Source organism: Urocitellus parryii, chromosome 11 (genome assembly GCF_045843805.1).
Source record: "Urocitellus parryii isolate mUroPar1 chromosome 11, mUroPar1.hap1, whole genome shotgun sequence".
NCBI classification, from domain to species: domain Eukaryota; kingdom Metazoa; phylum Chordata; class Mammalia; order Rodentia; family Sciuridae; genus Urocitellus; species Urocitellus parryii.
In genome coordinates, this window is record NC_135541.1 from 122,216,335 (window position 1) to 122,241,804 (window position 25,470).

Consider the following 25,470-nt stretch of genomic DNA (forward strand, 5'->3'; position numbering starts at 1 on the left):
GTTCCCAGGCAGGCAGGCAGGACAGGCAGGCAGCGGTGGGACTTTCTGGCCCTAGACTTCTTCTCCCTGAGGAGGAAACTGATCTTATCTTCATGGCTCCCTCTGAGCTTAGCACCTGCTTGGAACTGTTGCTTCTGAGAAGGAAAGCCAGATTTCCCTATGACAGAATAGACTGGTTAGGGTGGAGGGACAAACAAGCCTGGGGACAGCCATCGCAGGAGGTTTGCTCTGCCTGGTCCCCACACCCAGGCCCTAGGTCTCCTGGAACCAGGAGCCTCCCCCACACAGTTTCCTGAAGGAAAGGTCACCCACCGTATGCACTAGGACCTCCTGCAGAGTCTATATAATAGTTAGATTCCTTTTAAGATATTTATTGATGTATTTATTGTGGTACTAGGGATTGAGCCCAGGGGTGCTTTATCAATGAGCTATATCCCCAACCCTTTTACTTTCTGAGACAGGTGCTCATTAAGTTGCCCAGGCTGGCCTAGAATTTGAAGTCCTCCTAGCTCAGCCTCTCACGCAGCTGGAATTACAGGCACATACCACTGTGCCTGCTAGGTTCCTTAACAGTCCCTCAAAAAGCCAGGAACCTCTGAGGCTATGAGGTTGATGTCATTAGAAAAGACATGAGGAACCAGGCTTGGCGGCACATGCCTTTATTTCAATGGCTTGGGAGCCTGAAGCAGGAGGATCACAGGTTCAAAACCAGTCTCAGTAACTCAGTGAGACCCTGCCTCAAAAAAAATAAAAATAAAAAAGATCTAGGAATCTATCTCAGTGGTAAAAATGTTTTAAGGTCTTTAAAAATATTTACCTGCTACTCTGGAACTTTCCCTGCCCAGATCCCCCACCCCCCGCCCCCAGAATGTGTTTAGAACAGCAATCAGTTCAAGGTCTGAAGCACCAGCCGTCGGCCGGACACAGAGTCTCCAAGCTCTGCCTCAGCACGGCCCACGCCCATCTCCTAGATGAAACTCCGATGCAGAAAGCCAGAAAGCGGGGCAGACAGAGGAGGTGCTGAGCGCGGCAGGTTCCCTCCCCCCCCCCCCCCCCCCCCCCCGCCTCACCCTCCTCCACTCACTCACTTCCACTTCAGAGACAGTTTCTGTCTTTACTTTGACATCAGTCTTGTTTAAACATCATAAAAAGAGACAAATTACACACTTCTCAGAAATTGGAATTTTATAAAAAGTTTTTTTTTCTTTTATATTCATAAAATGATATAATTTCTGCAAGTATAGAAATGTGTCATAAATTATACAGAATGTTCCTTAATTACAGCTCAATGCAACTTGGTACTTTCTTCCCTCCCTAAAAACGAGAGAGAACCAAAAAAATAATATATATAACTGTATATATATATATATATATATATTTATATAATATAGACCAACCAAATATGAAAAAAAAATCATTTCCTCTTTGGTATAAAAATCAGACTCTCACCTTGAGAGACACACAGACAGACATGATACTGGGTTTGTAAACTGTGGCCAAAAGGGATTTCCCTGTCAAGACTTCCCCTCCCCCGTTCCTTGAGGGTTCACCCCACCTGACTGCAGCCTCTGCCCAGCCCCTCTGGGGCTCCCACAGGGAACGCTTAGGATCCCCCACTCCCAGCTCCCCACCATTCCCAAACTAGTACTTTCTACCCCCACACAGTCCCCAAAGAAGAGGAAGGGCTTCTTCTGGAGACTGACTGGTGGCAACCAACTTGGGAAATGCCTGACGTGGGGTACAGCTTGTGGACGATGGAGATAAGACGGGCTGTGGCCAGCCTCCAGCGGAGGCCTGTTCGGACGGGCAGGATGCTGAGCAGACAGAGTCCGGCCGCGGCCTGGCCTTGCCCTTCCCTTCTGCCTCCTCCCAGCGGCCAGGCCTGCTGGTGGGACGGCCGGTTTCCTGGGAGAGGGAGCAGAGAGGCCGGGTTCCCCAATCCCACCTCAGGGGTTCAGCGTCACCTCAGGGTTCTGAGGTGCAGGTGCAAGACAGCTCCAGCTGAAGGGGGGGGGGAGTCAGAAGAAAGTCTGCTAATGAACTTGGGACTAAATTTAAAACGAGAGCATTCCTTTTTCTCCTTAAGACGAGATTTCAAACTGGGCTTTAGCTCTCTGAGGATGAAGGGGCCGCTTTTCCAGGCTCCAGCCCCAAACCAGCAGGACTCCATGGATGCCAGGAAGGGACATGTGTGCACTGGGGAAGGGACAGCGCGTTAGTCTCAAGGTGAGGAAGGAGACAGGCCAAGCCCCCCTTTCACTCTCCCGACACCCTGGCTGGGCTTCCTCCCTCCCTGGTTAGCCTCTCTGTCCCACCAGGGCACCAGCTACTGGAGGGTGACCAGTGAGACACAGCTGCTCCCAAGCCACTCCACCAGGAGGGGTGTCCCCGTGAGTCCCAGGCTCCTCTTCCCAGGAGAGTTAAGACACCAATCACAACATAAAAGTCACATAAAGGCCTCCGCCATCAGCCAAATAAAAAAGACAAAACCAAACTGGACACAAACACGAATCAAGGAGACACCCAGGACGTGAGGGGCCCGGAGGCCCCAGCAGGTCTCCGGAGGCCCCAGCAGGTCTCCGGCTTCCCGGCAGGATACATTCTGGTGTAATTCAGGAACGGGGTGCTAGAGCCCCTCTGGGGAATGGGCGTAAAAAAATATGGAGATTACAGTGTCCCTGGGAGCTCCCAGGCCGGGCAGGGACAAACAATCTCTCACAGTTTTTCTTATTTTTGGTACCATGTCTGGTCCCCACGGGGCTGCTTCCTGGTGCCTGAGCCTCTGTCTGCCCCTGGGCCCCTCCCTCCATCTCCCCAGAGTCTACCGGAGGAGGCGGGAGGCAGAGAGCGAGGACCAACAGTTCAAGACACTGTTCCCTTGGCGACCCCCTGGCCAGCTGCTCTGGTCACCAGCACGGAGTGTCCTGTGACCGCAGGCCTTCACCCCTTGAGGGGCTTCTCGGCCCCGCCGCCGGGGCTGCCGGCGCTGTCGCTCTTCTTCCTGCGCAGGCTCTCGATCCAGCTGGAGCTGGAGCGGGCCGTGAAGCTGGACAGCGCCAGGGAGCTGAGCCGCATGTTCTTGCCGGACATGATGAGCTCCCCGAAGCCCTCCTGGTGCGAGAAGGCGTAGCCCGAGCGCCGCGACCCCGTGCGGCCGGCCCGCCGCATGCAGCGGTGCTGCGCTTTCTGCTTTTTCCTCACCAGCTGCGTGTAGCGGACCTGGGGGACACGGGAAGGAGCCAGCGGTGTGACACGCCACCACGGAGAAGGGACGGGGCCCTGGGACAGGCCAGCACAGGAACCTCCACGTCTGTGCAGCTTAGGACCACCTCCAACCCCCAAGCCACAGCCCCCCTTCAGGCCAAGGGTCTCCGCCCCCAGAGCGGACAGCCCAGGAGGCCAGCTGCTCACCGTGTCAGACAGGTCTGGCTTCAGGCTGAGCCTGAGGAACCGAAAGGCCACCACAGGCATGATGCAGACGACCGTGGTGAGCACGATGGTGAGCCACACTGTGGGCTGGGCCAGGGTGTTCTGGGCGTTCCCTGGAGGTACACAGGAGACGGTGGCCTTGGGACTCACAAAGTGGACAGAAGGGTAGCCCCTGACTTCTCCATTTCTATTTCTGGCAGTCCCACTCCCCCAATCTCAAAACCTAAATCATCTTGGCTTCCCTCTTCTCTCTGCCCACTCCTCAAATGTTTATCTCCACTTTTGACTGGTTCCAAATTCTCCCCCAAAAGCCCCAGAGCTATTTCCTTAACTATGGTTGAATATCCAACAGGCATCTCAAGTTTCACCTGGACCAAAGTGAACCACGGTCTCTTCCACCCCAAAGCTGCTCACGCCTTTCCCAGCTCAGGAAACAACTACCACTCACCAAGCGGCTCTGATTAAATCCCCCACCCATCAGCACTTTCCTGTCTTGCTCACAACCCACATTCAGTCTGTTGGCTCCGTTTTCAAAATGTCTAGGGAGTCCCTCTGCACTTCACTGTGTCCCAAGCCATCACGTGTCACCCTCAAATCCTGCAATAGCCTCTAACTGGTCTCCCCATTTCCACCTTTACTCCCTACACTTTATTTTAGTCACACAACAATATAAGTGGTCCTTTAAAAACATTATTATTTTATGACACTTCCTGCCTCAAGCCCTCCAATGGCTTCCCATCAAATTTCAATTAAAATTCAAACTTCTGGGGCTAGGGATATACCTGACCACAAACTTGCCATCCTCCTGCCTCAGCCTCCAGAGTTGCTGGGATTATAGGTGTGTGCCACCATGCCCAGCATTTTTTAATTTTGTAACAGGGTTTCACTAGTTGCCCAGGTTGGCCTTGAACATGCACTTCTCCTGCCTCATCCTCCTGAGAAGCTGGGATTGCAGGCATTTGCCACGACGTTTAACTCTTGCTTCACATTCCTAATACTCAATCTTTTTTTTTTTTTTTTGTACCAGGGATTGGACTCGGGCACTCGACCACTGGGGCACACCCCCAGCCCTATTTTGTATTTATTTAGAGACAGGGTCTCACTGAGTTGCTTAGCATCTTGCCATTGCAGAGGCTGTCTTTGAACTTATGATCCTCCTGCCTCGGCCTCCAAGCCGCTAGGATTACAGGCGTGCGCCACTGTACCCAGCTCTAACACTCAATCTTTTGATGTCATTTGTCCCCCTTCCTCTAAATAAATGAAGACTTGCGGCAGAGCAAATGAAAGGCTGGCAGCTGTCATTGTTAGAGCTGAAGGCCCGCCCTCCATCCTCTAGCCCCCTCTATTCTCCAGGGCCCGCCCACCCAGCTAGAGCACTTTTTATTCCCCAGAAACACTTGCTTCTTTGTACTTCCTGGCTCTGCTCATAGCAGCCTCTTCTGGGGGACTAACCATGGCCACCCCACTGGCAGGGTCTCTGCTAACCACAAAGCCTGCCACCCCTGACCCCCTCAGAGCCCTGACCTCCCACAGCCTGGAAGGGCTGTTGGTCACTTTCATGGTTACAGAAACTCTTTGGGACCAGGTCTAGACCAGCTACCCCTGATGTCCTGCTGACGGGTCAGCTACCTGGCACATCAGGAGTGCTGATAAACGCTGGTGATGTGCGCACTGGCCGACTGCCCTGTGAGTCCTAGAACAGCCGTAATTCCTAAAGAAGACTCAAGAGGAAGCCACAGGGACTCACCCACAAATCGGAACTGGTTTGGAAACATGTCAAAGAGCCCATTGCTATGCATGGCAAAGAGGATGGCAAAGTACACAGCCAGGCTGCCCCAGATGAAGAAGTGGTTGATGGCTGTCCAATATCCTGTATCCAGTCCAATCTGCAGAAAGAGGGCAGAGCTGTCACAGGCAGGAGAGCCCCTAAACCGCCCCCCCCCCAGAAACTAAAGTGGGACCCTGAGAGCAGCTCCAGGGACAGAAGGCTCCCTCCTCCCCTAGGAGAGGGCAGCTCTTTGGAGGCTTCATACCTGCACACTGACCACGATGACCAGTGACGTGGCCACAGTGACTGCAAAGGACTGGTAATCGGCCAGCTGGGTCCCGTCATCCCGGGTCGCCTCGGCAAACACCCCGTAGGGAATGAAGAACATCAGCACAGAGGTGTAGATGCCCTGGGCGATGCAGATGAAGAACTCCCGCTTGTTGAAGAGGAGATTCAGCTGGCCTGGCTCGTAGAGCTTAGGGTACTCCAGGCTCCGCTGCTCTGGCACATCCTGCATCGGGAGGGCCACGTGACCGGTGAGGATCACCAAGGCAGACCTGCCCCTTAAACCTCCTTTCCACAGACTTCAGCAACAACGACCTCAAGCCAGCTGCTCCCAGTTTTTATTCAGCAACTCAGGAGAGCTGTGGAGAAGCTGTACCTGAGGGGAGCCCGCCCCACACCCTCCCCTGCTGAAAGTGCCTTCCCCGTGTCCACAAGTCGGCAGGCACACGTGTCCCACATCCACACCGTAACAGCCGTGCTCTTCGCCCTCCTACCTGGCTGTCCACCTGCCCCATACCTGGTCAAAGACGCCCATAGCCAGGACGGGGAGGGAGGTGTACACGATGTTGTACAAGGTGATGAAATACTGATCGTACACAGTCTGCAAGAGAGTGGACAGGGAAAAGGGAGTCGCAACCCCTCTTCACTGCACATCAGGCACGGGAAGTGACTGATGTGACAGCTGATGTGGAGCTTAGGGCTTCTTGGGGATCCCTAAGGAATTTCTTGAGAGCTCTCTCTACTCTTTCAACAATTTTTTTTTTTTTTAATGCATGCACTAGACAATGGGATTAGGCAGCAAACAGGTCAAATACAACCTCCTCTGCCCTTAAAAAATATGCATCACAGCTTGGGTACATTCGCTACCTGGGCCGAGAAGCCGCAGAAGAAGCCAAACCAGAAGTGAACCATGGTAAAAGCAAAGTTCTTGTAGAAGAAATAGCAGAGGAACTTGCACATGCGCAGGTAGGACCAGCGCCCATGCACCAGCAGGAGGCGCTGCAGGAACTTGAACTGCGAGAAGGAGTAATCGGAGGCCAGGACAGCCTGGATCCCTTCCTGCCCGCTGATGCCCACACCGATGTGAGCCGCTGTGGAGGTGAGAGAGGAGGAGAGGTGAGGGTGGCCACGCCCTTCAGACCCCACCAAGTTACAGTCCCTCTCCCCAGCCGACCTCAGGGCACCTCGGCCCTCCTGCCCAGCCCACCCAGGCACACAGTCTACACTCACTTTTGATCATGCTGACATCATTGGCCCCATCTCCAATGGCGAGTGTCACCGCCTTCTTGTACTTCTTAACCAGTTCCACCACTTGTGCCTTCTGCAAGGGGGTCACCCGGCAGCAGATGACAGTTTTGCAGGCACACGCTGTTTCCAGGAACTCCAGCTCCATGTCTGCCTCCAAAGCGTGGGCCTGGAACACAGAACACCTGAAAGAGGCACAGTCTTCCCGGGGAACACCTAGGGGCCTCAGCTCTTCCCTGCCCCTTGAAGATCACCACCCCCTCTGAAGTCAAGGGAAATGAGAAGAAAAAGATCTACAAGCTGTGTTGAGAAAAGGGATTTCTGGAAGAATACCACTCAAGCTAAGGATGGTAACACTTACTAGGCTGTGACCATTGATGACCAGAGCATACTCCCCAGCCACGGCCTCCAAGACAGATGTGACCTTGGAAGAAGAAAGTTTCTCCTGGCAGGTGAAGCCGTTGCCTACGGTGCGGGAAGAGTCCATCATCTTCTCCCGGGCTTTCCTGTGAAGGTGGATTTGGAATGGTGGTGACCCAGGACAACAGCAGTGAGTCAGGACAGAAGTCTCAATAGGATTCAGAAACCCCAGCCTGTCCCTGGGCCTCTGGCTTACCTGAGCTCCTCTCTCACCTCCAGGACAGTGTGGCCTGTGACTATGAACACCTCTGTCATGTCGTCCGTCAGCATCTTGCAGGAATAGCCAATGTTCACAGCAGTCTCTAGCAAGACAGAGTGCAGGGGCTACAGACAGGCGCTGGACAGGTCAGCCTAGGGCCCGTGGCTCCACCAGGCTCCAACGGGAATACTGCCCAGATGTAACTTCCTCTGCCCTGTTGGGCTCTCACCTTGTTTGTCTCCAGTAAGCACCCAGATCTTGATGTTGGCCAGCGTCAGGAGGGCAATGGTCTCTGGAACCCCCTGCTGCAGCTTGTCCTCAATAGCTGTTGCACCCAACAGCTGAAAATACAAGGACTCCTGGCATGAGGGTCACAGGCACAAGTCCTCCTTGCCCACCCTCAGGCCATCCTTGTGCCCTCACCATCATGTCACTCTCAACCTCCTCGTAGATGCTGGCCAGCCTGTCCTCCCGGCTGTCCTGGGCCAGGCTGGCTTGCAACCGTCTTTCGGCCCACTCCTCATAGTACTCTTCATCCAGATCCTTGTAGGCCAGTACCAGGGTCCTCAGCCCTTCCCCTGCATACTCCTGGGGGCAGAGTCAGGAATGCACCTCTGAGTATGTTTAGAGAGTTAATAATGCACAACATGAGGACCACAGTTAAAATCTGCAGCTGGATGCAGTGGTGCATGCCTTTAATTCCAGAGACTCAGGAGGCTAAGGCAGGAAGACTGCAAGTCCCAGGCCAAGTCCAAGACTGCAAGTCCAAACTGGGCAACTGAGGGAGCCTCTCTCTCAAAATAAAAAGGGTTGTGGCCGGGCGCGGTGGTGCATGCCTGTAATCCCAGCAGCTTGGGAGGCTGAGGCAGGAGGATCATAAGTTCAAAGCCAGTCTCAGCAAAAGCAAGGCACTAAACAACTCAATGAGACCCATCTCTAGATAAGATACAAAATAGGGCTGGGGATGGGGCTCAGTGATTTTGTGCACGGAGTTCAATCCCTATACCCAAAACAAAACAAAACAAAAAAAAAGGGTTGTGAATGTAGCTCAGTCTACAGTTCCCTGGGTTCAATCTCCAGAACAGTCCCCCCCAAAAAAAATTTGCTGGGAGAGATTTTGGGTATTCTTACCACACAAATAAATGAATGAAAAAACAAATAAATAAAGAGATGGTGGAAAAGTTAATATGCTTGATTGCAGTGATCATTTCACCTAGTATATCAAAACATCACGTTGTACACCTTAAATGTGTTCAATAAACACAAGAAGAGACACACAAAAGAGAAAGCCATGCTCCCACCCCAACGCTGAGCGCAGCATAGCAACAGGCCAGTCCCTCCCTCACACCTACATTCAGATGGTCGGTCGTGGTGTTGAGCAGCTCCTGGGTAGAGTGGTGCAGTCTGTCAAGCAGGATGGTGTCGGCCCCTTTGCAGTAGAGTCGGATCTTCCCCTCTGGATTCCGCACTGGGCATACGGCAGGGGGCAAGAAAAGTGCCAGAAAAATTCAGACAGGCAGAGACCCGCAGTCTAAACCCATCATTCCACCCTCAGCATACCCGGCCCATTCCAGGCCTGTGTGCTGCCCCCGCCCCCGCCTCCACCTCCCAGTCCTGGCCTGACCTATGACTGACATCCGCTTGCGGATATTGTTGAAGTCCAGGATAGCCAACAGCTGGTAGGTGATGGCTGTGCCCATCTCATGGACAGTGATGGTTTTTGGTGTGCGAGCGCGGAACACAAAACCAAAGTTCCTGGCTGCAGTAACCAGGGCGCCCTCATCAGGAGACTGGGCTTTGTAGTATAGTTCTCCTAGATGGGCAGGAAGAACACGCGTGGCGTGGCATGAGTGGCCACCCTCAGGAAGCCTCAGCCCAGCAGCACTGCAACGCAGAGCAGGGCCCAAGAGCACCAACTGGGTGAGGGTAGGGAGGAACCAGCTCCTCGGCTCACCTTCATTCTTTTCTTCTGACATGACAGTGTGACACAGGGAGAGGAGGCGGAAGAACTCATGTGTATGGGGGTCCCCCATCTTGACAGCCTCCAAGAGGCTGGGGTCCCAAAATAAGAACTTCTTGTCAGCCAAAGGATTAAAGGAAAAGTTGACAGGTTCGGGCCTCTGCAACAGGTAAGAAGGCCCTTAGGAAAAGCTGGGTTGTCAGCGACAGCCCAGGAAAGAGGCGGTCCCTGCCCACCCACCTCTCAGTAGAAGAGCCCAAGATGGAAACCACTGTGGACCTCAAAATTCCCATTTTGCTATAAGTTCTTTTTTCTCATATCCATTTCTCCAAGCTGCTTCCATTTCCTGCCCAGACAACACAGCTCTCCTAATTATGCCAACGGGTTCCCATCAGGCGCCCTATGTTAATGGTACACACAACAATTATGGAGACTGGCTCTTACCTCTCCCAACTCCGCTTTATGTCCCAAGACATCAAACACGTCACCTACACAGAGCCACGACAGAAGGAGAAGCAAGATCAGAGCTGGAGATCTCTAAGCACCGGGGATAAGCCTCTAATACAGATCCCTACAAGCACTGGGAAGCCTCAGCCTGGTCACTGAGCAGATATCACTCACACACCACTGACAAGGGACAGCAGGCAATAGGCGTCCTGGGTGCCAGAATCCAGAACCGTGGCCATAGAGTGTCATGGGATCTACCGCTCACCATTCCTGTCCCCACCACCTCCCAGCAGCTGTCCCTTCAGGGCACCTCCAATTCTTCACCTGCACCAGCCAGGGCTCCCGGGCACCCTGGAGGCCTGCACAGCAGACGAAGCCTCACCCACTAGGCCCAGGTCTAGGTCAGTACAGAAGCAGTCACAGCAGGGCTGACCCCGTACCAAGGCCATCCCCCACACCCCCTGCCCCAGCCACCCCAGCAGCTCAGCCACCAGGCCACTGCACAGGGCCACACTGGGAAGACCATGGGCACACTCCAGAGACTCACAGGGCCCTTATGACAAGCAACATGGGTGAGTCTAGAATTCCACTGGGTCAGCCAAGGTCCAACCTGGCCAGGATGACCAGAGGGCAGTGTCTGGGCCTCACTCCAAACATCCAAAGAGCCCCCCTAGTGCCTGGAGCTGAGACCAGGCAAGGGTATCAAGTGAGGACCAGGAAAAGGCTCTCAGGATCTGCTTCCTGGCATGGGATACAGAACAGACCCTCTCAAGGACTCTTGGACCCAAACAGCAAAGAAGCAAAGTCCAATGTCAGACAACTATAAGAGCCCTGGTTCCATTCTCTTTCCAAGCGAGATGTGCAGCCCCACCCTCGTGGCCCCGCCATACCGTAGCTGCGGCCATTGATGGAGCACTTGTTGAAAACCATGATGTTCTGGGTGAGGGTGCCGGTCTTGTCGGAGAAAATGTACTCCACCTGGCCCAGCTCCTCATTGAGGGTGGTGGTGCGGGCCTCGGCGGGTGTCCGCTTCTTCATGCAGAACATCTTCTTGTCCCAGTTGATGAAGTAGCTGTGACCCAGACGGATGACCTCCACACTACACAGAGGACAGGAGGTGAGGCTTGGTGCGAGAAGGGGAAGAGGTGCCCCCCCCACCTGGGCCTTCGCTGCAGGCCCTCCATCTGGGGAGAAACGAGAACGGAGAAGACACCTGGGCACAGGAACCTGGGTGGGAAGGGGCAAGGAGAGCCTGCAGGTGAGCCAGCCATGTACAGCCAGCAAAGTACTCCCCAACCCGCCCCTCCTGACACTCTAGACAAGAAGGTGCAACAGGCCTGGGCAGGCAGGACGGAGCGCACGGTGGAGGGAGGAAAGGACTGCAGACAAGGCACTCGACCAGTTCTTACCTCAGGACTAATAATACAGAAACCACGCAGAAAAAACAAGAGAAAGTGCGAGAGGGAAGGGAGAGAGAAAAGAGAGAAATAATGAGGGTGCTGTGCGCGCCAGGGCGGGAGCGCCACCTCCAAGGGGCCAGGCTGGGAACGAAAACCGAGACGCAGCACGGCCCACTCGCTCCTTGCTGCCCCAGCCCCCGGAACGTTCTCCCTCCACCTGGGCCCTACACCCCGACTCTGTGGCAAAGCTGAGGGGCTGACTCCAGAAGGGAGAGGGGTTGCAACGCGTAGGGGACAGTGCCAAGTTACAGGGGACGGGACTTCTGACAGTCCCCATCCTCTCCTTTGCTGAGGCAGCTCCTCCTCTGCTTTGGATAGGGGCTGACAGTATTTCCAGAAAGGACCTGTGTTTAGGTCCAGAGGTCCAGCAATGGGCTTATCGGGAACTTTGCTCCTGACCTGACCGAAGCTCCTATCAGGATCCTATTACCAGGTCAAAACTGAGGTAGCTGGAAATATCATCATAACCTTTTCCCCATGCACCTTATAACCCTGCCTCCACCCCACCCCAAGACATACTATAACTTGATGGGACTTAGAAAACTTCCTCAGGCAGCTCCCAAGGGCTTCAAATAGACTTAGATACAAAACAGGGACAAGAAAGCCCAAAGATAAGAAAACAAAATTAGGTTTTAAGGGAAAAAAACATTTAAATAAATAATAATGTAGAACCAGAGTTGCCATGATAACAGATATACACCATCCAATATTTGTATAGTGATTTTTTTTTTCTGGGTGGAGGGTACTAGGGATCAAACCTAGGGACACCCATGAACTACATTCCTCAGCCCTTTTTATTTTTTAATTTTTTTTAATTGTAGATGGACACATACCTTTATTTTATTTATTTGTTTGTTTTATGTGATGCTGAGGATCAAACCCAGTGCCTCACACACAAAAGGCAAGCGCTCTTACCACTGAACTACAACCGCAACCCCCTTTTTATTTTTTGTTTTAACCCGAGATCTTGCTAAGTCCCCAGGCTGGCCTTGGACCTGCAATTCCTCTGCCTCAGACTCCACAGTCACTGAGATTACAGGCGTGCACCACCATGTCCAGCTACCATAATCGAACTTTTAACCTGTGTTTTCCAAACTCGTGTCTTACATCAAAACGTCCCTGTGAGGAAGATGAAACAGGGGTCCCATTTTACAGGAGAAACCAGAAGTCCCAGAAAGCCTCAAGTGACTGTGGCCATCTGTCAAATCTAGTCGAGCAGGCAGTACTAAACCAAGATCCTTCTGACTCTCCTCTCTGTGCTCGAAAAAAGCCTAAACTGTACTTTCTTGGCAAAGAAATGCTTCATCTTCTATTCATCATCATCCATCCTAGGACTTTGGGCCAGTAGGAGAATTGAGGAAACCGTCAATCAAACACAGGAGACAGGAAGACTCTGAATACCTCCACAAAGAATCTCCTGTAAAATGCCCCAGGCCCCCTTATCTCAAGTACAAGGTACAGGTAGGAAAGTCTCTTTCTCCTGGGTTCTTCCTTTCACCTCTCCCAGCCCCCTCCTCCTTCCACTCTTACTGGCCTGTCCCTGTGACACTCTTCACCTCAAGCATCCAAGCACCCTGCCTGGGCCCCCGACCCTGCACATGCTGCACTCCCCTGCCCAAAGCTTCTTTAGATTTTTTTAGAATTTATTTTTCAAATGACTTCTTTTTTTGTTGTTTATTCGTTTTTCCAAAGACCTTATAATGGTTTACGAAGTCCAAGGCCACAGGCCAAGATTGAAGACCCTTCGCAGTCAGGAGCGAGCCGTTGTTTCCGGGTCTCTCTCTCACAGCTCCTCACTCACGTCCCTACTCTCTGCTGACCCGAGGCCATTCCCAGTGCCCACTTCCTTGCCATGGTTCCTAGCCCTTTCCTCCTCCTCTCTTTTCCAATCCCACCTTCACTCATCTCTTCTGAGGTGTTCTCCCTGATTTCCTGCCTGAGGAGCAGGGCTCGTCCCCACCTTGGGCACCTGATGCCCCCTGCATGGTGTATCAGTGTCTGACCAGGTTCCGACTCCCCACCGCCACCGCCACCGCCAGGCTACTGCTTTTGAAGGCACAGGCCATCTGACACATCTCAGTGTCTGAAGACTATGGATAGAATGACTTCTACAGGACTTAGTCCCAATTTATTTTCATCATGCGTTTATATTTTTCTTGTTCTTTTGGACCTGAGTTCCTAGAGTAAAAGAGATCCATTCCGATTCCTGTGTGCCACAGTGCCTACCACGCTTCTTTGCACATAGTGCATGCATGACACATACGCTAGACATAGGCTCAAGGGTTTCGCTCTAATACACTCCCAGTGCCAGGAAACTGGTAAAAAGTCTACTTGGTACACAAAGATAAAAAGACAACACAAAATGCTCACAGTACAGAAGAAAAGGAGTTCATGTTCCTTCTCAATGATTGAATATTTACAGAAAAGTTTATCAAAGGACCACTGGGCTCCCTGGACAGAACCTAGAGCAGAAAACAACATACCTGACATACAGTGAAATGGGCACCACGGTGTTAAGGATGATGATGTAGGACCAGAAGGAGAGGAAGCCAGAGAAAAAGGCACTGTCCACCGCTTCATCCCAGGGCAGGTAGACCTGGAAGCGTGTCCCAACTTCATGTTCCCAGATGGCATTGCCAATGGCCAGGATCACCCCCATGCAGACCAGGAATCCAAAAATCTGAGGAATGAGAACAGAAACTAATCAGAGACTTAGAAAACAAATGTCCCCCTGAAGGAAGTTACTACTCAGGCCTGAGCCCTAGAAATCATAGGAATGAGCTCAGAACTGGCTCTGGTCTGCCACTGACCACCACGTGGCCCTCTCTGAACATTTCCTCCTGAGTACAGTGGGGAAGCTGAAGTAGAGAAGTTGCTCCCAATATGGAACCCTCAGGAGTCTTTAAGGTTGGTGAGTGGGGTGAACTACATTTCACATACCAAAAACACTTAGTGCAAATTACCCATTTACCTGGGCTAAGCCTTCACAAACCAACAAAAATGCCAAGTTACTATAATATATATATATATATGTGTGTGTGTGTGTATACATACATGTAGGTATATATATATATATATATATAATATATATATAAAATATAGTATATATACGCCTATATATATATGTTTACTTTTTTTTTTTTGCAGTGCTGAGGATTGAACCCAGAACCTTGCACGTGCTAGGCAAGTGCTCTATCACTGAGCCAGCCCTCTAGCCCTTATAATGTCTATTTTATACAGACTGTTATTTTTTTTTAAATATTTTTTTTAGTTGTATGTGGACACAATACCTTTATTTTATTTATTCATTTTTATGTGGTGCTGAGGACCAAACCCCAACACCTCATATGTGCTAGGCGAGCGCTCTACTGCTGAGCCACAACTCCAGCCCATTTTTTTTTTTTAACCAGGGAAATAGAAGCTGGGCACAGTGGCACATGCCTGTAATACCAGCAACTTGGGAGGCTGAGGCAGAAGGATCAAAACTTCGAGGCCAGCCTCTGCAATTTATCAAGGCTCCAAACAACTTAGCGAGATTCTTATCTCAAAATAAAAAGGGCTTGGGATGTAGCTCAGTGGTAAAGTACCCCTTGGTTTGATCCCCAGTGCCCATTAATAAATAAAACAAACCAGGGAAATAAACTGTATCTTGATAACTCCAGATTTCTTGATTAATCAAAACAGCTTGGAGTCCTTGATGAAGGATCATAAGAAAGTCTGGTAATTATAAGAGAATAACCAAGGGCTGGGCTGTGGCTCAGCAGTAGAGTGCTCGCCTCGCACATGCAAGACCTTGGGTTCCTTCCTCAGCACCACATAAAAATAAATAAAATGAAGGTATATAAAAGAGAGAGAGAGAGAGAGAGAGAGAGAGAGAGAGAGAAGAAAATAACCAAAATCCATATGTCTGGTTTCTGATATCTATTTACTTTTTTTCTTTTTCCTCTCTGACAGTTATTTCCAAAGCCATCTTCACCATTGAGTTTGAAATAAAACAGGAACTATCCTGGTGCCCAACGACCACCAGGGGGCCACGTGAGCCTCTACAGGCAAAATCTGCCCTGGAGCTCCCTCAAACTGGGATTTTGCAAGCCCTTTAAAACCAGGGTGGCCCCAGCCTTTGCAAGCTGGCATGTGGGGGGCAGGCGGCAGGCAGGAGGGTGCAAGAAGGGGAGCAGTGTTTAACAAGGAGCTCAGGTTTCTAGCTAAACAAGAGAAGGACTCAAGAATTGCCAAAAACGAAAACAGAAACTTTTCCTTTGGGATTCTTCATCCTTATAAATTGGGGGGGGAAGACCCTGCTAACCAACTTCCAAGTGGAAATTTTTTCTTTTAATTCCCTCTCCATCCTCATGAAGGCCTCCTTGTCTCTGGCAAAGGTAAACAGAAGGTCACATGATGCACTAAGTCATCATCATCATAACTGGGATCCAGAGAAGGGACGATTTGTTTTAGCTCTAAGTTGTTGATTCATGCACGTTCCTAAGGTTTTTTTAAAAAATATCTTCCAAGTCTAAAAGAAACCTGAAGTAAACATTGCCTTTGAGTAGCTAACCTGCAGTGACTTTAAAACCAAATCCAAAGCCTGACTGTTGACCAGGGAAGAGCAATGGAAGCCAAGGGAACCACCCAGGGAGAACCAGAAGGGCAGAGAGGGAAATATATGTGGGATTTTACCCAGAGCACCAGCGTATTCATTAGGCGATCAATACTTGTTCTCTTGAACTTTGTTCTACCGCTGTTCTGCATCAGCTTAGTGTCAGGACCTGGAAAAGAATGGGAAGCCAAATAACAAAACTGCCTCTGAATTTCTGCTCTGATCCCCAGAGGCAGTACATCAGGATGGAATGGAGACACTAGGTGGACAAGAGACTTGTATTCAGGGCTGGAGGTTTTGTGCCTTATGCACTCTGCCAGCCCACCCAGTTTCAGCCCATACTCCTGAGGGAGGGCTGAGTCACCTTCTCTTACCCTTCTTCCTTTGGATGCTAGAAGGCTCACCTGCAAAGATGACCAGCCCGAAGCACCACTCGGTGTTTCGTAGCACACAGCCCCGCAACAGCATGTTCTGGTTGCTCAGGGGGAACTTGCTTTCCTTCCAGTAGAGGGTTCCACTGAATTTGTCCAGCTTGTTGTTGGGAGGTTCGCAGATCACTTCACCTGGACGGTAGATAAGAGGAACTCGGCTCAAGCTCTAGTTTACAATTCGATCACGTGACAATGAAACAGAGAGAAAAAGTAGCTAAAGGAGAGAGAGTAAGGACAGGGACCCATTTGCATACTGCTGGCAAGAGTGTGAGCTGATGCCACTTTTCAGAAAAAGAATGAAGCAGCATATACTAATATTAAAAGTACATACATATGCCGGGTGCAGTGGCACATGCCTGTGATCCCAATAGCTCTGGAGGCTGAGACAGGAGGATCGCAAGTTCAAACCTAGCCTCAGCAATTTAAAGAGTCCCTAACAACTTAGCAAGACCCTGTCTCTAAATAAAATATTTAAAAAAGGGTGGGGATGTGGTTCAGTGGTTAAGTTTCCCTGGGTTAAATCCCCAATACCAAAAAAAAAAAAAAAGTACATATAAGCTTGGACTCAATAATTCCAGTTTGATCACTCTATCCTACTAAATAGAATAGAGCATAATATCCTTTATTGAAGCATTATCAGGACAGCAAAAGACTGGAAACCACTGAAGGGACAGGAGTAGATGAATAAATTATGATACATCAGGGTTTTTTTTTCGGTGCTAGGGACTGAATCCAGGGCCTTGAACATGGCTAGGCAAGTGCTCTATACTAAGGTTTTCTCTAAGTTGCCCAGGCTGGCTCTGATGATACAACAATTTTATGAAATATCATGCAGCTACTAAAGAGAAAAAGGTAAATTTCTTTATACAGATGATAAGATGCTTATGATATATTTAATAAGCAAAAAAGGTAGAAACTTCAGTACAAAAGAATTGCATTTTTTATTTTTATGTATACAAACATATGTAAAAAGTGTAGAGTACTATACACAGGACTGACTGCTAATTAACATGGTCATCTAAGAAGGGCAGGACAGACCATAAACTTTCTTATACACTCTGTATAGTTGTCTTTGTGTATGTGTTACTAGGATTGAACACAGATGTACCCGACCACTGAGCTACATCTGCAGTCACTAAGTTGCTAAGGGTCTCACTAAGTTGCTGAGGCTGGCCTCAAACTTGTAATCCTTCTGCCTGAGCCTCCCAAATTGCTGGGATTACAGACACATGCCACCATGCCTGGCAGTCTGTCTTGTTATAAGGAGCACATATCATTATTCTGAGCTAACACCCAAACAGTATAAGCTGAATTTCTCTCAAGATGCACAGCAAGTGGGGAGCTATCAGTCTCAAGGCTTCCTTGAAATGATCATCAAGTTGCAACCACCTGGCATTCCCAGCACCCCCACCCCCAAATCCAAGGAGTTGCATAATCACAGCAACCAGAAGCCAAAAGGAAAAGGTACAATTTAAATTCTAAAACCCAACCTACCTCTTTTACCTGAAGACTGCTTCTCCAAGATTACTCACCATCAAACTTGGCAAGCTTACTGATGTCTCCCAGTTCTGAGGTGACCGGAATTGCCTGACGCACTTTCATGTTGGTCTCTCTAGAAGGACAGTACCCTTGAGTCCCGGCTCCCTACCCACCCAGTAGCCTGCTCAGGAGCACCTGACCACGGGCATCCCACTTCTCAGCACAGCAAATACTTCTACATATCCCAAAGCGTTCTCCCCTCCACCCCACCCTCGTACTGGGGATTGAACCCACGGGTGCTCTACCACAGACCTACGTCCGTCCCCAGCCCTTTCTAATTTTTTTTTTTTTTAAGACAGGGTGTCACTAAGTTGCCCAGGCTAGTCTCAAACATGCTATCCTCCTGCCTCAGCCTCCCGAGCCTCTGAGATTATAGGCATGTGCCACCATACCTGGCTCCAAAGTCTTTCTTACCCCTAAATTTTCCAAAAGGTATAAGCCCAGGCCGGAGACCCACTTTCAAAAACAATCTTTTCACCCCTAAAAAGGAAGTAAAAGGGCTGACACTTGAGCATGCCACTTACCCATCGAGTTCTGCCGTCTCTATGTAACACAGCCCATGGGGCTCACTGCTGGAGAGGAGGAGGAGATCCGCCTGGAAAGAAGCCCTAATGAGAAGCCCAGATACGCAGGTCTCCACCTGCAGCAGCTCTGCAAGGATCCTCTCCCTCCCACCCCCCGCCCCCGGCCGAGCATTCTTGGTTTTCCTAGTTCCAAGCACATGAGCGGCAGGTCCCAGGCATATTAAGCCCTCCACTCAAGACAGTCTCCTTCCATGGGTGTTTAAAAGGCAAACGGAATCAGGAAGGACCCATCCCTTTCTGCTAAAGAGGAAGGTGAGCCCTGTAGGCCTAGAGCGGCCACTTTTCCCTTACCGCCACAAACTGGTTGTTTTCTAGCTTGATGATATCACCAACACAGACATTCATCCACTGCTCTTGCTGGAGGCTGCGGCAACAAGACAGTAAAAAGGCTGTCAGTAGCTACAGAGGTTTCCAGGGCCTTTCCCGCTTTGTCCCCAGGGCCCTTGTTCCCAAAAGGCACTCACATTCCATTGATCAGCACCTGAGACTGACGGTTATTCACCTGGTTATCACTCTTGTGGCGGAACTGAAAAGAAGAGAACTGAAAAGTTGAGACACCTTCTCCTGCTCCAAAGAAGAGGAGACTCTGGCTCCATCAGGGGAACTCAGAGAATGCTGGGCAACACCTTCCACACACCTATTCACAGACCATCTCTTCCTGACTCCCCTCCTCACCCTTAGCTACATTATCATGGACCTAGCGGGACCAGGTAAAGGATGTCTAGGTCACCAAGGAATTGTGTTGGGCGAAGGTGACTGTGTGCTGAGGGTGGCAGAATAAAAGAATGAAAGAACTCACATAGTCATCAGTGGCATCTTTAACAGCGGTGATGGTGAGGACAAGAACCAAAGGCACGATGGTGGTGAACCAGGACAGGGAAGAGATCTGTGGGATCAACTGAGAAGAGGAAGGAGAAGCGGGCATCTGAAGCCCCAGCCAAAGCTTTCTTGCCCCACATCTCCCTCCTCTGTTGAGAGTCATCTGAGGGCTGTGTGTGGACCGAGTCGCGCATTGTAGCCTAGTGAGGGGATAAGTCTGGCTTTGGGAACTTCCCATGGCAGCCCCACAGGGACAGACCGCCTGATGCAGGTGAACTTCCCCTACAAGTTCTGCTTTAAAGGTTGCCACAGAGCACCTGAGATGGGTGTGACCTGCCAAGATGCCAATCAACCTGCTGACTACAAGACATTGGATGCAAGACTCTGCCCTTGAAACCCTATCCCTGTCTTTGATGTACCCCTTGAACAAATCACAGGAGCCATCTTTCCTTTGTCTAGTTCCATCTCTTGTGTGGACTGGATGTTATCAGGGGTGCCACTTTTGTAAATATATTTCTGGCTCTTGGTATTTCGTTCTTCACTAACTATTTTAGACTTTAAGTTTTCATGTGGCTTACCCCCTCCTCGGCAGGAAGAACCACCCCCCAATGAGACGCTGGCCATCGCCCCCATTATTCTTCCTTGGCTTTGTGAGTTGCAAGGGATATACTAGAGGTCACTCACCTGCAGGATGAGAAGGAACAGAAAGTAGGTGTTGGCAACTTCCTGGAATTGCTCAAAGAGGTTGACAGGCAGGAAGGTGAGAATATTGTACTTGGAAGTCTTGATGCAGTTACTCTATGGCAGTGGGAAAGAAGATAATGAGGCGGTCCCCAAACTCAACCCAGAATCAGACGGAGGCCGTCTCCTCCATCTCTACACTTCCCCAAACCTCTGCCCCCAGAATCAGCACTGGAGTGGGAGAGAGGAGTCGAGTGTCTGGGGTCAAGGTCTTCTGATTACTGACAGGTGAAGGACTCCAGCACAGTAGCAGATGGAGAGCAGCTGAAGAAGGGGCCTCCACCTCCTCAAGCACCTTCCTATTCAGCGCTCAGTCCAAGCCCACGACAGCCCTATATTTCCCCACTCCCACTCAGGACGTGGGAACAGGTCGTCTAGATCACTTACCGCATACTGGAATTTCTCATTGTATTCTCGGTCATTAGCCCGCGCCCTCCTTTCTTCTTCTACAACAGAATGATGCCATAGTTAGGAGCAGCAAACTGAGGCCTGCACCCCCACCTTGTCAGGTCCATCCTACTTTATGGACATTCCACCAAAGGTCCCTGTTTCTTTTCACCAAATAGTTTTATGGCGTTAGCTCCACACCTGAGGTGTCATTAAATTCTTCCCTCTAGTCCAGCTTGCACCCACAGCATAACCAAATGGTTCTGCAGGTTACATTCAAAGGACAGGATAGGTTCTCTTCCTCACCACCAATAATCTTCTACTGGGAGCACTCAGTTCTTCTGTCCTCCCCTTCTGGAAGAGCCTTAGCCATTGATGGTCATGGAGTCCCCAGACCCTTTGGCTGCTATCATCATAATCAAGGAGTAGCAGCTGAAGACACAAAGCATCCTTCCCCCTAGAAACTACTGCAGATCTAACCACGGGACTGCTGCTCTCCCCCACACTGGGGACTAATGGGGTGGAAGTAGGGAGTGACAAGACAGAGGGTCACTGTGCCCTGGAGCTGCTCTGCGGCAACATCCCAGCCCCACGTGCAGTCCCCCTACAGGAGCCTCTGGTTGTCACATGTCACCAGCAGCAGCTTCTGACTGGCCAACAATGACATCACCTTATTTCAAAGCTCATCTTCAAGTAGGAGAAGGTGGGGGAGTCAGGGATATGGGTCATGCAGACTGAAGCAGAGATGCAAGAGAGAGGAATGAGATGTAATGGAAACAGTTGCTTTCTAACTGTAACCTTTTCTGTACCATCTACACGTTTCCCATAAACCGCTCACTCAATGACATCTATTTAGCTACCCCTTGCAGGTTCCCGACTGCAACCACCAAGTTCAGGTTCCAGAACAAGGGAATGTCCTATGAAGGGTTCCCCACATCCCAGGGGTCACTTTGATCTCATGCTGTAAGGGGAGGGGGGATTTGACCAGACTGTAAACCTAATGCCTTAAACCTGCCAGAGAGCCAAAGGCAGTGTTCCAGGCCCCTTCCCCCAAGACCCCTGCAGAGCACACTGCAGTAACAAAATCTCAGGCCACAGTGTCGCCAGCCTACTGAGCCACTTTACTCCCAAAAACTTCCCCTAGAGAAGCCTCCTCGTGCTGAGACCCTACGCAATCACCAGAGGCCATGCAAAGGAAGGAGGTAGGGACTCTTAGACACTTCAGAGCCAGGATCTGGGTCTAGAAAGAGGATGGGGGAAGACTGGGAAGGCACAGGACAAGGGAATGTAGGGATTGGAGAGGAGGAAATTATGGGCTCGGGAGAGCTGCAAGATGCTACCTCCCGTTACCTGTCCCCCAAGAAGGCTTCTTTCGGCTCCAAGAGGGTGGTGCCCCGGCCCGGGCCCACTTCTCGGGCATCTCCTTGGGGACCGTCATGATCCGGGTTTGAGTGGGGAGAGCGTACTGTCAGTTCTTGGCCTCAGCGGCGCCTACGGGGCGGCCCCCCGGGGAGGCGCAAGTGCCGCTGCCGCTTAGAAGTGAGCCCCGGCCCACCGGCGAGCATGCCACCCGCAAGCCAGGCCATCCTCACGGGCACCGGCGCGCCGGCCCGGCAACTCCGTGAGCTCCGCTGCGCCGCCCCCGAAGCCCCCAGCGAAGGACTGCACGCGCTGAGTGGCCCCGGATGCGGTGCGCACGCCCCGGGCTCCGCCCCCTCCCGCTCCCCGCCCCCTCCCGCTCCGGGACTGCAGGGGCAGCAGCCTGCCAGCTCGCCGCGTAGGCGACAGCCAGCCGGAGCGCGCCCCGCCTCCGCTCTCCCCGCCCCGCACCCGGCCAGGGCCGATGTGGGTGAGCGGGCTGCCGCGGTTGTCGGGGGCAACCGTTTCATTCCCTCCCTACCCGAAGGACAAGGAAGAGGACCCTGTGGGGAAGAGACAGGGGCTTCCCAGGCCAGAAAGTAGCAGCTGCAGGTGCCCCGAGAAAAGAGAGCAGGTGTTTCGGGGCGGGGGGGGGGAGGGGGACTGGTACTCAGCACTATCCCAGCAGAGAACCCAGCTCAAGCATCAAACGAAAAAATTGTGTTTCCTAGGCTCTTCCCAGGATGCGTAGGGATCTTAATCTCCCCTTTCCCAGATCCATACCAGCTGTCCCTCTTCTCCTGTCTCCCTGAGCCATAATAACACTCACTCTTGTCTAAATTCCCAGGGATTCCCACTTCTTGCCTTTCTTACCTGGGGGGCGCTTTTTTGCACACAGTGCCATCTCACCCAGCAAGGTCCCAGCAATCCCATGGGAGACCCTGTAGGAAGGTGATACATGAGTGTGGTCAGGAAGCTGAGGGTAACCCTTTATTCCCCTCATTAGACCCTTGCTGAAGGTTCTCTTCTCCAGCACTGATCCTGACCTCTCCATCCCTCCCCACCAACACTCTCTTCTTTCTGCCCTGTCCAGTACCTGAGAAAAGGGGCCATCCCTTCTGCTTTGGATAACATGGAAGGAGGGAAGAACTGAGAGTTTACAGAAGTCAAGGCCTGCAGGAAAGGGGTCTAGGAGAATAGGCAAGGAATTGGTAAGAAGGGCACAGCTGCGCGTGCCTGTAATCCCAGCAGCTCAGGAGGCTGAGGCAGGATGATCAGGAGTTCAAAGCTAGCCTCAGAAATTTAGGGAGGCCCTGAGCAACTCAGCAAGACCCTGTCTCTAAATAAAATATTAAAAAGGGCTTGGAGGCTGGGGTTGTAGCTCAGTGGTAGAGCGCTTACCTAGCAATGTGTGAGGCACTGGGTTCAATCCTCAGCATACTTAAAAAATGGGTAAAATAAAGGTATTGTGTCCATCTTCTTTAAAAAAAATAATAATAATTTCAAGCTACTGGATTCCCTTTCTTAAAAAGGGGGAGCGAGGCCTGGGGATGTGGCTCAGTGGTTAAATGCCCCTGGGTTAATCCAGGTACTAAAAAAAAAAAAAAAAAAAAGAGCACAGCTTTCAAGGTACCATAGATGCTTCATGTGCTCCCCTGCCGACAGACAATGTGTGCCTATATTCCTGATGACAGGTGTAGTGCCTGTATTCCTGGTGACAGTGTGTGGTGACTGTATTCCTGGTGGCAATGAGTTGTTCATGTACTAGAAAGCAGAATGTCCCCCAAAAGGGTGGGGTGGAGGGAACATAGCCAGGAAGCACCTGGCAGGACATTAGGAAATAGGGTGGGCAGGCTCCACCCTTCTCAAAATGCTCATCATTCCCCCAGCTCACCCCATTACTGGGGTTTCCATTATCACCTCCTCCACATTGAGTTCACATTAGAAGCATGGCCTTCACTTCCTGCACAGACAGTCCCCAAACCGCTTCCTCTCAATCTGGGTCAGCCACCCTTCTGGGCCAGCAGAGGGGTCTTCCTATCCTGTCAGAGAGTCACCCCTGCTCTCTCCCACTCTGTGCCTAGTCCAATCAGCCTGAGGCTCAGTGCAGGCCAAGGAGCATCAGTCACACAAGCCTCTGCTTCCTTCCACCTTCCTGTGTCCTTTCTTTTTCCTAAAAAGGCATAAGGCCTGGCCTACAAGACAGGCTCACAGAGCCTCAACCCTATTCTCCAGCCTGGTCCAAAAAAAGCTGCCAGTCAGTAACCTCCTCTTTTTTTGTCTGGGTGGAAGGGTTAGCCTTCCACCTCCTCTTTGGTTCCCCTGCCTGCAGCCTATGGGCACACCCACCAGCCTGTCAGCCCCAAGAGATACTAATTGCCTGTCTGCCCAACCTCTATAATTACAGACTCTGGCCACAGCTCAGGCACCCACACCAATTCTCCCTTCACTAGCACACACTCCCTGACCCCAGACCAGGCAATACCAAGAGCAGAAGTCCTTTTCATCCCTGATCCTCCCCAACTGCAGCAGGCAAGGGTGCCTGGCTCAGGAAGAAAAACTTCATCCACATTTTAGAGATGCCAAGTCCTCCTCTAGGGCCCCCAGCCAGGGTCTCCACCCAGTCTAGAGTATGAGTCATGAAGGGTGGGGTATGCAGGGAGAGGTTAAAGAGGACACATGGTGGGCATCAGAGGTTCAGTAGCCAGCGAGGACCCTGGGGAAGGGAGTGATCAAGAAACACTGCCAGTCCAAAGATCTGGGTCTGCAGCCTATGAAAGAGTTAATGAAGGAGCTGGGCAGCCAGGAGTCAGGAGTCTGGACTTGGACCAGGAAAGTTGTTTTACCTCTAATACCCTGGGGAGAGAAAAGCAGACTTGGCCCCAGATCCCATCCCCTCTGGGGGCAGTCATAGGAAGGGAGAGGGAGGGAGATGGCTGGCAACAGGGACCCCTTCTCACTTCTCCTTCCCAGTCTCACACAGCCTCGGTTGTCTGAACTGGTCAGGCCCATCAGCCACGTCGCCCTGCCCCGTCACCCTGCCCCAGCCCCAGCCCCAGCCCCCTCTGCAGCCACATCTGGGATAAAAATAGCCAACCCTAGGAAAGAGGCAATGCTCCATGGGGGGAAAACCGCTCCTCCTCTAGGTCTGGCTTCTGCTGCCTTCCAACCAGGACTCCTTTTGGAGGAGGCTGGTGGGTCAGGAAAACAGGAAGATCTAGAATCCAAGACCCCCAGCTCTCTTGCATCACCACCGCCCTGGGCCACCTTCCCTCGCCCAGGGCAGTAACAAAGGACTCAAGCATAGCTACCACCCCTCTGGCACCCAGACCTCCACCTTCCAGAGGCAAAACCCAGCAGAGTCCGAGCTCCCTTCCCTAAGCCCGGTCGGTCACTCTTCTCACCCCAACTCCCCAGCGGCCCTCCCTCTCGGGCCGGCCTTTCCTCGGCACTCTGCGCCCCTTCCCTGCTCTCCACGCGCCACCTGGGCACCCCATCCTCCCAGCCTGCGGACAGCCTGGGGTCTCCCCACCCTGGGCAGCCGACACCCCTCTTCTCCACCCTGCCGCTCGCCCTGCGGGTCTCCCCGCAGCTCCGCACTCCGGGCGCCCGCCCTCCCGGCTCCAGACTCCGGCTCCCCAAACCCCTCCCGCCCCCCGGCCGCCGCCGCATCTCCCCCTGCCCTCCGCCCCGCGCTCGGGGTGCCCCGGCTCGCCCCGCCTCGCCTCACCTCAGCGCCCGGCGCCCGGCGCCCGCCCCGGCGGCCCCATCCTGCCCAGGCCGGGGGCTGGGGCGGGGGC

The 25,470-nt window shown here is 51.9% G+C and overlaps 1 protein-coding gene across 1 annotated transcript; it reads right to left on the reverse strand.

The window, feature by feature from the left end:
- Positions 1-1,289: 1,289 nt before the first annotated feature.
- On the reverse strand, positions 1,290-25,470 carry Atp8b2 (ATPase phospholipid transporting 8B2). Its single transcript, XM_026405086.2, has 28 exons — positions 25,401-25,470; positions 22,544-22,611; positions 20,312-20,370; positions 19,868-19,981; positions 19,164-19,262; positions 18,829-18,890; positions 18,656-18,728; positions 18,305-18,375; positions 17,774-17,853; positions 16,215-16,373; positions 15,891-15,979; positions 13,697-13,893; positions 10,644-10,852; positions 9,751-9,794; positions 9,301-9,466; positions 8,971-9,159; positions 8,699-8,814; positions 7,770-7,934; positions 7,576-7,687; positions 7,344-7,449; positions 7,089-7,233; positions 6,713-6,896; positions 6,350-6,573; positions 6,000-6,083; positions 5,463-5,708; positions 5,177-5,315; positions 3,412-3,542; positions 1,290-3,219 (listed from the first exon to the last, which is right to left on the reverse strand). The coding sequence occupies exons 2-28, from the start codon at positions 22,572-22,574 to the stop codon at positions 2,941-2,943; spliced, it is 3,573 nt and encodes a 1,190-aa protein (XP_026260871.1). The 5' UTR covers positions 22,575-22,611; positions 25,401-25,470; the 3' UTR covers positions 1,290-2,940.

Coding starts and splice junctions, on each gene's coding strand:
- Atp8b2 (XM_026405086.2), bottom strand. CDS start 22,574: ATGGCACTGTGTGCAAAAAAGCGCCCCCCAG. Junction 15,980..16,214: donor CGGGCTGGTCATCTTTGCAG/GTGAGCCTTCTA, acceptor ATTCTTTTCCAG/GTCCTGACACTAAGCTGATG. Junction 10,853..13,696: donor CCCATTTCACTGTATGTCAG/GTATGTTGTTTT, acceptor TCCTCTGTGTAG/TGTGGAGGTCATCCGTCTGG.